Here is a 12,271-nt window from a genome sequence, read left to right on the forward strand (position 1 = left end):
TACTTTAGCAAAACTTAAGTTCGATCTAAATATACTCTATGAGCTCAAATAATTCTATAATTAATTTTTTTAAATTGATTATATACAGATTCACAATACTTAAGAGATATTTATTTTAAATCTTATATTCTCTTTCGGTCTCATAAAATTATTGAATAAATTAAAATTCCTTAAGAGATAATTATGATTCTTGAACTAATAATTATGGGTTTTATTTTAACAATTTCCTATAAGTTTGTCTACCAAATATACCCTTTGAAAAGAGTGACAAAGAGGAAAATTACAAGAAATGCCAGTTCTGAGCTGCCAAAACACGACCTTTACTTCATAATAATAATACTCTGTTTCTGTCTCCCCACGCGCCGCCGCCGTCTCCGCCGCGATCAAAGCTCCTCATCTCTTTCAACTACCGCTAATCCTCCGGCCGGATTAAGGTGAACGGAGGCCCCGTTCCCAGGTTTGCTAACTCATTAGCTAAACCCTGTTGTTAAGATTACTGGATTCAACTGCAATGCATCGAAATGTTTTTCTAATTGGTTTTATCATCTATCTGGGATTCAATTTTCACTCTGATTGTTATGTTTATTACTTAAATTTGCTGTTGTGTGAGGCAACTTGGATATGCTGAGTATCTATTTTGAGTTTAACTGAGTTTCAGCAGTATGCAAATTTAGTGTAATTGAGGTTTGGGGCATGTTAACAATTTGATGTTAGTAAATGTTGTGATCTTTGTCAGATCTTTAATTGCTTGCTATAGAATGATGCTTGATTTTTTTCGTAGCTATGTCAAAATGCTAGCTTTCTAGCCTGCTTGCACCAGTGTTTGTCATGGGAGGATTTAATGTAGTAATTTCTTTCGTCTGAAATTTAGTAGGAATTTAGAACCTTTTTTAATTATGGTTTGTACCAGCTCTAGAAGATTAAAAAATCTGTCTTTAATGTTATGAGAAGACGCGTTGAGTAATTAAGATTGACTGGACAATTGATTTCTAAAATATTTACTTGAGATTGTGTCAATAATTTCTGGAATAAGATGCTCACAATATTTGTTCAAAGACAACTCAATTGCCTAGGGGAAATGTATATTTTTTACTATGTTGTTAGGAACAAGTTTAGAAAACTCGTGCATCAAGTCTCTCGTTGCTGCTCTGTAATTCTCACAGTTCAAGTATTCTCAAGTCTTTATTTTGTTATGATTTTAGTGATAAAGTCTTTGTATCATAGTGCAGAAGATCTCTGGTGAAGGGGCTGGTTTTTAGAGACTGATATATAGTAGGGAAAAGGTTTTCAACGTCCTTTTCCCAGACAAGAAGTTTCTTTGTTATGGAGATGCTATAAACTTGTTTTGCGGAAAGAATCTAAACCAATGAAGAATCGTGTTTGGATTTGAGGAACTGGAGGGATGCTAACTTCTACTGGGGAAGTATATCATAAATGTCAGTTTTACTCCAGCATTTCAAATGGATGATCAATGGTTTCGATAAATCATCATCAATGAGTCCTAGGAGGTTGAATGGTCCTGATGCCAAGCCATTACATCAGCCAAAGTTTGTTCAGCCCCATAAGTCTCCATTGGATCCTATCAATGTCAAACATAACAGCGACACAGTTCAATTGCCTATTTTAGGGGCTATACATAAGATTTCTATTTACATCCACCGATTTCACAACCTTGACTTGTTTCAGCAAGGGTGAGTTCAATTTTAGCTTAAATTTATATTTCATTGCTGAACTTTTTTCACATGCTTAGCTGTATTTAAGAAATTCTATTTGCTTTTTTTTTGTTTACTTTTGTGGCTTCTTAGATGGTATCAACTCAAGATTACGATTAGGTGGGAGAATGAAGATTCTGGCTCCTTCGGAACGCCAGCAAGAGTTGTTCAATATGAAGGTAAATGTCCTAGCTTTAGTTTACTGGTAGATCTCCTGGCTTGTAAGCTAATCTGTGGCTCTGCAATATTTAATTTTGCAAATTTTCTTACGTTCTCTGTAATACTATGAGCTTGAGTGTAGAATGACTTCCAGATTCTAATGTTCTCCCCTCTCATGAACTTGAGTTAGAATTAGGCACTGAAGGTTCAACCCCCATGACTCTGGTGTGTACTAACATGTTTCCGTTATTTGTTTCGAAACTCTCTAAGACAAGGCATGAATTTCTCTGTCTACTTTGTTGACGTGATTTCGCTTAACAAAATTACTATTTTAGACGATAGACATGCTATTCTGTGGGTTGACTCAGGATTGAATGCTGAAAAACATTGGTACCATACTTAATGGATTTACTTCTCTTTCACTTTTCTGAGAACTGTAAGGATTGATATAGTTTTTGTATCTGAGCAGCACCTGATTTGGGTTCTGATGATATATATGGTGTCTGGAGAATTGATGACACTGACCATAGCTTTTCAACGCAACCTTTTCGAATCAGATATGCAAGACAGGATATACTGTTGGCAATGATGGTCTCTTTCAACTTATCTCTCAGTAAACTTGAGGTAATATTCAATTTTATATGTTTGTTTTTCTGGGGGGGAGGGGTGGGGGGGTTATGTGCACAGGACATGTGCAATCCATGTGTACAAATTTATCTAGGCATACACACACTATAGGTTGTGCAGGACACTGTCTTATAGCAGAACACCATATTTTCTTCTGTGTGGTTTTATTTTTCACATCCACTTTTATATTGTTTGTATTGTAGTTTATGTAGCATCTGAATTTCTGTTTCATTTTCCAGGATCCTTCAACCTCTGCTGTTATTGTGAAGTTTGAGCTGTTGTATGCTCCTGTTTTGGAGAACAGGTTAACAGATCTAATCCACTTTGTAATATATTTCTCGTGAAATTGACAGAAACAACTCTGGTTTCCTCTCTATTGAATGTTTTAGTGAGTGGGGTTAATCAACAATGAACCAACATGCTGAGCTCTATTTCAACTTGACCTGAGTCATTTGAATCTACTGCTCTAGGTATAATGTCGATGCTTGTTTGGATACAACCCCTGCTGCAGTCCATGAATTTCGGCTCCCCCCTAAAGCTCTTTTAGGGTTGCATGCCTACTGTCCAGTTCATTTTGATGCATTTCACGCTGTATTAGTTGATACAAGTGTACATGCAAGCCTTCTGAAAAGTGAGGTTCACACTTCCTCGCTGAAGGTACCCAGGTTTGTTTCCTTTCTTTAAATCTTATCAGTGCTCAGGACTGTTGCTTGTTTTTTCCATATGCTTTTTAATTTTGGTAGCTTGTTGCCAATGACCACCTATGATGTACCTAGCTTGAACCATAATCCTAGGCATTCTTTTGCGGAATTCTTTTGAATACTCTGTTGAAGTAACAATAGCTTCTGTTTTCCCAGTGATCCTACAGATGACAAACATGACCTTGCTGTGGAGCAAAATAAATCAAAACAAGTATGTTTTCTCGTTAGATTTCATTATAGACGCAACCTATCATATAAAACTATCATATCTCTTTCTGTTGCAGTTGCTCTTGCTTCCTTATATCTAACATTTAAAATCATATCTTTATGATTGCATTTGTTCTGTTGCTCTCTCTAGAGTCTGGCTATTCAATAACCCAATCCAAATATCAAGCCTCCAAATATTGTATACAAAATTTCATGTTGAAAATTGAAACCATAATATTCTGAGTGATCCAACTGAACTTCCACTGACTAAACTCATGTGTTGTTGCATATACGCCTTTGACATGTTCAGTCCATTCTCTTCCATTTGTCATTGCGTAATGTTTTCTTGTGAACAGGTTATGCTTTTGAAAGCGTTGTCAAGTGCTCACAACATACTTCTAGAAGAGCTACAAAAGCTCAGCAAGGCTATTGACGTACCAATTGAAATGGAAGATATTTCTTCTAGCATATTATTCGGTTTCGCTCAAAGATCTGATCAGGACTCGGAAGATGCTGAAGTCCCAGTCCAAATTTCAAGCAAACCCCTAAATGTTTCACAGGTTCTTTGCGGATTTCAGGCTATGAACTTTTTATCACCGTTACAGACCTTTTTATCTCAACCTAATCTTTTGCTATATTCCTTTTTGTAGAAACAAAATGGTAAAGTTGATTTTCAGCATGATGATTTTCTCTATTCGTTCTCTGAAGAAAAGCTGGCCAAGTCATTCGATTTGGTCAGCAATCGAGTGAATTACTTGTGGAGCACGTTTTTAAATTTCCACAGGTTTGGCTTCCCAGTTAACTTGTTTTGATCAAGTACTAAGCATCTTTCCAAACGTGGACCAATCGTAATTACAAAATATTTTTGTGGGCATTTCAGGGCTAATGCGAAGAAGATTCTTGAATCTCTTTGCAACCAGTGGGCTGTTGATCGCAAAGCTGAATGGTCAATCTGGATGGTTTACACTAAGGCTGAGATGCCACATCAGTATATAAGCAGTGTAGTGGATGATACCACCATCCGTGGATTACGTGGTCGAGGGTCCTCACTACGGAAGTTAACTGGCGATGTAATTTATCATCATAACGACTTCCTTATCATTTTCAGTATTTTCTTTACACAATCGGTGTTGATTTAATTTCAATTTTTTTCACTTTTTTCACTTTTTTTGGGATACACTCTATAGCCTGCTCAGACTGCTGCTATGAGGGCGGAACTCCATAGGCGAAGTATCGCACAAATGAGGGTTAGCTTTCTTTACAATTTTGGTATTATCTCACTCATTGGTTGGAGTTTCGAGCAAAAATACAAAGATTTTCAGAATGTTTCGCGTAACTGCAGATCAATAATCGTTCTATCCAAGACTTGTATATGTTTGGAGATCCATCACGCATCCCCATCGTAATTGTAGAGCGAGCTGTCAATGCACCTCTTTGTTCAACCAAAGGAATTTTTTCTTTCAATCAGCTGGACCCAAAATATACAAATGGCTTGGTTGCTGGAGCTGACTCTATCCCCTCAAACAAGCTATCTGGCACCACTCGTCAAACTGGCCGTGTCCTCAAGATTGTAGTTTTTGTCCATGGATTCCAGGTGGTGCTCGTAATATACAGCTTCACTTTATTTAACACTGCGAAATGCAACTTTGCGTTCATATGCTTTGTCGCCCATGGCTTCTCTAAAACGACACTATTGGTGTGTAGTTGCCACTTATTGATTGCAATAGTTTCATTTAATGTGCAGGGCCATCATCTGGACTTGCGTCTCGTCCGAAACCAATGGCTTCTAATAGACCCGAAGGCGGAATTTCTTATGTCGGAAGTTAATGAAGATAAAACATCTGGAGACTTTAGAGAAATGGGTCAGAGGCTAGCAAAGGAAGTTGTATCTTTCGTGAAAAAGAAAATGGATAAGGCGTCTAGATCCGGGAACTTGAGAACAATCAAGCTTAGCTTCGTTGGACATTCCATCGGAAACATCATTCTGAGAACTGCACTTACAGGTTTAGACTCTAAAAGCTCAAAGAAACCTTCCTCAGTTGACTTGTCCGTTGCTAATTTTCGCATCCTCCATGCAGAGACGATTATGGAACCATATCTGAGATTCCTGCACACGTATCTATCGGTATCTGGCCCACATCTTGGTTATCTTTACAGTTCAAACTCGTTGTTTAATGGCGGTTTGTGGCTCCTGAAGAAGCTCAAAGGCACACAGTCCATTCATCAGCTGACTTTCACAGATGATCCTGATCTACAAAATACTTTCTTATACAAACTTTGCAAGGTAAAACTTAAAAAGTCTCGCTGTCATTTTACAATGTAGAATTCGTACGCTAGTTTTACGAGCTTACTAATAATCTTTTCTAAAATCATAAAATTTTCAGGAGAAAACGTTGGAGCATTTCAAAAACATCATTTTGTTATCTTCACCTCAGGTAGTTTGCCTTCTTTGTTGGTTGATTTTACCCCTGTTTTGTTCTTCCTTTCAACTTATTGGTAAAATCGGGTTAATTTCTTCGAAATATACAAAACTTTGCCACAGTTATGCACAATGACTTCCAAATCTTGTTCTCAAATACACACTTTTTTCACTGGTTGCAATTTTCTCCTGAATTCACTTCTGGCGAGAAATGTAAAACGACATCGTTGGCAGACAAAACTACGCTGTTTTGTATGCGTGATGGTTCCAAGAAAACGAAATTAGGAGAAAATTGCAATTTGAAGTTTGTGCATTTGAGAAAAAACCGAAATTTGGGCGAAGGTTCTTTTTAACGAAACCAAGAACGACGACTGTTGAACGAACCTGTTGCAAAAATAACACAGAGCATTCATGATCTAATTCTCAGGATGGCTACGTTCCACATCATTCTGCGAGGATCGAAATGTGTCCTGCATCGTCAGGAGACTACTCAAAAAAAGGCAAGCTTTTCCTCGAGATGCTAAACGAATACCTGGACCAGATACGGGCACCTTCCTCCGAGCACCGCGTGTTGCTGCGCTGCGATGTCAATTTCGACATCTCCCTGCAGGGAAGAAGCCTGAACACCTTGATCGGCCGTGCTGCTCACATCGAGTTCCTCGAGACGGACATCTTTGCCAAATTCATAATGTGGTCCTTCCCGGACCTGTTCCGTTGACTCGCAGCCGGCTCGCCAATAAATCTCTCCTCCTCCTGAATACAGCGTCTCTGGCGCCGCCTGAGCTGTATTCAGCGCCATCCGACCTCCGATTTTTTGCACGCGAGGGGCCAAGTGTCACCGAATCTTGGGGATGGCGTGGTGCGGATGACCTACGACGCGACGCGACAGCGGCCCTCCATGGCAGTGTAAATTAGTTTCTGGAATGCAAATTCAGTTAGAGACCCCTCAGAGATGTATCTTTTGTTAATTTAGCATGGTTAATTAAAGCCTAAAATTTTACCATAAACTTAGTTAATAGTCAATGTAAAAAGCTTGGTTGATGATGTGCAGTTATAGAGGCTAAAACCATTTCTTTGCTATCTAATTGCCATGTTTTTACCGTGGTATTTATTTATTCTCCGGTCGGAGCTCCGCTTACTGGTCGGCATGGACTTGATCCTAACTGAAACCCGACCTGAGTCCACCCCAGCCCGAACCCGAACCCGAAACACAACTAATTTTAAATGCAGAACGTAGAATCCAAATAAAAATGGTCATTGTTACATAATACTAAATTCATTATGAGTGTGTTTTTATGGTTGATACTAAAAACAAACTAACAATGAACTCCGTTGTTATTTACCAATGACCTTCATGTTATGTTTCTGCATTTAAAATTAGTTTTGCATGTATTGTATATATATTAATAAAAGAATAGAAGACTTAATTCTCATGAATTAATTAATATATTAATAATGGAGATGGGGCCATCCCTAAATTTCTAATCACTCCTAAAGATTGAAGATTGCTTATTTAATTAATTTCTAACAAATCATCAGATCCTCCATTAATTTGTTTGTCTAAGACAACGTTGTCATCTTAAAAAAAATTAGTAGGAGTAGTATATTTAGTATCACTTGCCTTAGACCAATAGTAACCTTGATTAGTTTATAATTATCGTACCACGTTGGCTGCTGTGCCTAGAATCATTTCATATGTAGTCATGTTATTAGGTTGCCCTAATTTTTAACTAATGTCAAACTAAGTAATTTATATATTCTACTATACGTGTAAAGATTAAAGGCATCAATTAATAATAGATATGTAGCACCATTCCATTCATTTACCTCGAGCATTAGTTAGATAATGCAAGGTATTTGCTTTTACTTAGCAAGTTCAAGATTAGTAATTTCGTAATTATGCTGTCCACTGATAATAATCTTGACAGTCAATGATAATACTAAGTTTTAGTTAAAAATTGGTAAAATATATGATAAATAAAGAGAAACAGTTGTCAATGTAATATTAATAGAGAATGAACTTCACCGTGAGAAAAATTTGCCAGATAATAAAATATAATTAATTTTTGTAAATGAATCATAATATAAAACACGCATGACTATTGGTTAGAGACGAAAACAATCTTATAATTATGAATAATTGAATTTGGTGTCCCAAATTTTGGTGTTTTTTTTGGAAAAGTATTAGTAGAATGCAAATTCAATACTAGTAGTAAGAGCATCTCCAATGGCGGCGTCGGCACCGGCACACCGATTTTTCACGGACGCCGGTGCTGACGTCGAACCATTGCAGCCGGCGTCGGCGAAATCGGCGTGCCTACGCCGATTCTTGGGCTGACGCCGATTCTCACGCCGATCCGCACGGCGCCATTGTAGGCTCCGGATCGGCGTCATACCGGCGTCAGATTTTTAATTTTCTTTTAATTTTTTGAAACACTATACATACGCGCTTTGGACGTCATTTTCATTCGCACAACTTGTTTTAACGAGTACTCTCTCTATCTTAATTTCTGTACAAGATCAACAACGAGAAATGAGTAATGCCGGTGGTAGTGGTGGTGGCCGTGGTGAGGATGCTGATGAGTACGAGCGTATGATGAACGAAGAGCTAGATAGTATATTTTTTAAATGTACTTTTTAATTTAAATGAAAATAGTATATTTTCGCGTATATGTGTCGTATATTTAATTCCGTATTTTGTGTGATTGTTAATTGTTTGTTTTTCATAATTGAGTGATGTGGCTGGGCTATTGCATGTCCAGTTGCATGTCCAGATAATGTGGCAGGAGGATTTTAGTGTTGATGATGTGGCAGTGACAAGGCTATGGGAGGGCTATTGCAAGTCCAGAACCACTGGAGATGATCTAAGTACTAGCAATTTGGTAGATGTTGCAGTTGAGACTAAAAAGTTCTTTATATTTCGAAGCAATAATTGATCACACTATTTCGATAATGGTGACAATACACCATCATGAAGGACTATAAACTTATTAAATATGTATAAGGTACTTTCTTGATTTTCATAAAGAAATTAATCCTTCAAGCTTAGTGTTTGTCTTTAATCTTTAGCATATTAATTCTCACATCCCAATTTCAAATTCTCATGTACTACCTTAATACCAATAAATTACTACTTTGCTTATTCTTTCAAACAGCTGGCAAAATAATAAAGAAACTTGACTTCATTGGTCATTTTAAAATGAGTGAACTACATAAAAGACCACTAACTTTTCGCCTTGTAACAACAGACACCCCTAACATTTAAAAATCACTACACAGGTATCTAACAAAATATATAATCACGAATGAGATTTTTTCGGACCATAGTGCCCTCAAGGCTTAAAAGGGCAAATGCGACATTTGACTCATTTCTTCTGCTGCATGTACACGCCGCCTGTGTTGATGTGACATTGAACATCATTTCACATGTCATCTCACTTCTCTTCCCTAGAATGTAGAGGGACGCCCTCATTTGAAATTTTAGTTTTTGCTGTGAAAAGGCATGTGCCTGCATTGAAATTTAATGTTTTGTTTTAAAATCGTGCACGATTTTGGTTAATTAAACTCAGAATTGATATTATAACTCTTTTTTTCTCTTCTATTTCCCTCCATTTCACTTTCATTCATTTCATCATTTTCCCTCCCCTCTCTCATCTTACGCACCATTTCTCATCAATGCCTCCAAAACGGAACCGAGGTACCGCTGGAGCTTCCTCATCTCGTAGGTCTTCACGACGCAAAAAGAAGACGCAATTGCCACCGTCTGCGGCATCATCACCGTCACCTCCGGCATCACCTAGATACGGCCGCGGACCGCAGATAGTCGATGTAGACCCAGAAACATGGAGCATCCGCGATCCTATGTTGGATTTCTTTGTCCCGGAAGATGAATATAGTAAGTTGAAATTTAAAATTGCAAGCATGTGATGTTGAGTGTGATTTAAGGATACCAAAATTGTGTGTTTTGTGAAATTGATTTGTGTGAAATTGTTTTGTTGGTTTAAATTTGGACTTTTTCTAACTCTAAACAAACCCTAACAGAGGACAAAATCGGGATGTTTTCTGTTGGTTTTCATCATCGAGGGTCACTCTTCGAACTCAATGGAAAGAAGAAGTATGTTGGGGGGCAAGTGACATTCTTTGACTTTTGCAATATTCTCCAATTTGAGCTCTTAGATCTGTCCAGTATGGTGTTGCGGGTGGGGTATCCTAGGAAAACCGTTTGTGAGTTCTATTATGTTCATCCAAAGTACAGTCCTGACTGTACCGGCGTGGACATAGGAGGGCCATTGCTGCCCATGATTGACGATCAACATCTGGAACCTTTTATGGAAGTCGCTGCAACTAGCACAAAGCTAGTTCACATTTATGTGGTGGAGTTAACGGAGGCGGCAGCCTTACTGAAGAAGCGAAAGGAAGAAGCGCAGGAGTTTCTAGACTTTGTCAAATCTTGTAAAAAAAGCAAGGTGGTCATTGAAGAAATAGACTCAGGAGAACCAGTTGTTGTGCCGAAGCATAAACCGAAAACGAAGAAACATCAGCCCGAGAAACAGAGGAACCCATCGGCACCACCATTATTGATGCTTGAGTGGTACCCTAGGGATGTAGAGTTTGAAGCGTATTTGACCAGCAGTTTAGAAGACAAACGTCGGGAATGGAAGATGGAAGAGGAGGCAGCACGTAAGAATCTGTTGGATGCATTTGCATCATGTAGTACAGAAGGAGCACAATATGCACCTGTTGTGGTTGATGAAGAGGTTGAGGTGGAACATAATGATGCAGTAGACGAAGTTGTTGGACAAGGAGAGGTCAATGCATGCGAATCAGTAGACGACCATTCAGAGGTTAGTACATCACTTGGGATTTTGTTTGGGATTTCAGATTTATGTTTGGTTTGCAAATGTGATAAATCTTTTTTGTCAGATTGGACAATTAAATCACTCCCACCAAGAAGTACAGCATGAAGATGAGGCACTTGAAGAACCTGCTCGCGTGGCAGAGGTTAGTGCACACCGTTGTACGACATTTGTGATTTAAGTTTGTATGTATGGTGCTCATTTGTGATTTTATGTTTCAATCAGAAGGGGCAATCAAGTCATAGCCAAGACTGTCAACATGTTCCCGCAAATGTGTACAACCCAACGCTGGATTTTTCAGAAGGACATCAATGTCAACTGCAGTCTGATGATCCCATTATCGAGGAGATTGCAGATGAAATGCTAATGTTCGGAATCGAACAGTCTGAACATTATGGACCTGAAGTACAAGCTGGACCTGAAGTGCAGGCTGGACCGGAAGTACAAGCTGGACCCGAAGTACAGTGTGGATCATTTGTAAATGCTAATGTGTCGGAGGTAGATCCTCAAGGGGAGGTATACATTCCATCGTTTGAGTTCGTTCCGGACGGCTGCCATCTCCATAACGAGGGAGTCCCGACTGATGATGAAGATGAGGAGATGGACCATTTTATCTCGTTGGCACACATGTGCCGAGATGAGCAGTTGTTTACTTCATATTACGAATCCATTTTCCAGCAACAACCTGTGAATCAGGACCCCGACAATGTAGACCAGCCAGGTGACGGCGAAGCCCAGCCGGGGACGGGGGGGTCAGGTGACGGCGTAGCGGCTACAAGGGAGTCAGGGGGGTCACAGGATAAACGGCGGAGGAGGTATTCGCCTTATGTGGAAAAGCCGAACATGACATATAACCCACTATTCGAGGAAGAATTGGTGGACGAGCTACAAGATAAGGACGACCTTGACGATTTGGAGGGTTTGAAGAAGAGTGGGTTAAAGTTTACCCCGTTCAAGCTCATGCCTGATGTGCTACCGTTGTGGAACCCTGGTGATGTGTTTAAGAATCGAGATTTTTTCTATGACGTGTTGAGGCAGTATGCAATAATGACCAGAAGGCGGGTTTTAGTGAGGAGAAATGACGGCGACAAACTTCGTGTGATTTGTAAAGGGCAAGACTGTGAGTGGTATGTGTACTTAAGGAAGCTCGAAACACACAACGGTCAGGATTATGTGGTGATGAATATGCACCGCGATCACGCGCACACATGCTCTCAAGTTTTGGATTTGAAGTGGCTGACGGCAAAGTGGTTAGGTGAGCGTTACATAGAGAAGATCAAAGCCAACCCTCACATACCACTGGCAGCTATTAGGCAGTGTGTCGATGAAGATTTTGGGCTGAAGATAGGCAGGATGAAGGCATATCGGGCTAGAGAGCACGCACTGGACGGCATATTCGGATCTGCAGCAACCCAATATAGGCTCTTGTTCACCTACAAAGCCGAATTGGAGCGGACGCACCCTGATTCCAGCATACATATACATTATGAGAATACGAGAGATTCTGGTGCCGTGGGTCCGAGATTCCTCCGGTTCTACTGCTGTCTAGGACCATTGAAGAAAGGATGGATGCAGTTTTGTCGGCCAATT

At 39.3% G+C, this 12,271-nt stretch overlaps 1 protein-coding gene across 4 annotated transcripts; it reads left to right on the top strand.

The window, feature by feature from the left end:
- Positions 1-266: 266 nt before the first annotated feature.
- On the top strand, positions 267-6,910 carry LOC121780039 (protein FAM135B-like). 4 transcript variants are annotated; one of them, XM_042177562.1, is made up of 16 exons: positions 267-457; positions 1,230-1,691; positions 1,806-1,891; positions 2,341-2,495; positions 2,738-2,802; positions 2,969-3,163; positions 3,341-3,410; positions 3,763-3,966; positions 4,057-4,190; positions 4,287-4,476; positions 4,594-4,653; positions 4,749-5,000; positions 5,151-5,409; positions 5,485-5,690; positions 5,791-5,836; positions 6,248-6,910. In XM_042177562.1, the coding sequence occupies exons 2-16, from the start codon at positions 1,435-1,437 to the stop codon at positions 6,541-6,543; spliced, it is 2,475 nt and encodes an 824-aa protein (XP_042033496.1). In that variant the 5' UTR covers positions 267-457; positions 1,230-1,434; the 3' UTR covers positions 6,544-6,910. The 4 variants fall into 4 exon arrangements, with proteins under 4 accessions (XP_042033496.1, XP_042033495.1, XP_042033494.1 ...); XM_042177561.1 differs by having other exon boundaries at positions 269-457; positions 1,225-1,691; positions 5,791-5,841; positions 6,253-6,910; XM_042177560.1 differs by having other exon boundaries at positions 269-457; positions 5,791-5,841; positions 6,253-6,910.
- Positions 6,911-12,271: the final 5,361 nt, after the last annotated feature.

The sequence above is a fragment of the Salvia splendens genome, chromosome 19 (genome assembly GCF_004379255.2).
Source record: "Salvia splendens isolate huo1 chromosome 19, SspV2, whole genome shotgun sequence".
Taxonomy (NCBI): domain Eukaryota; kingdom Viridiplantae; phylum Streptophyta; class Magnoliopsida; order Lamiales; family Lamiaceae; genus Salvia; species Salvia splendens.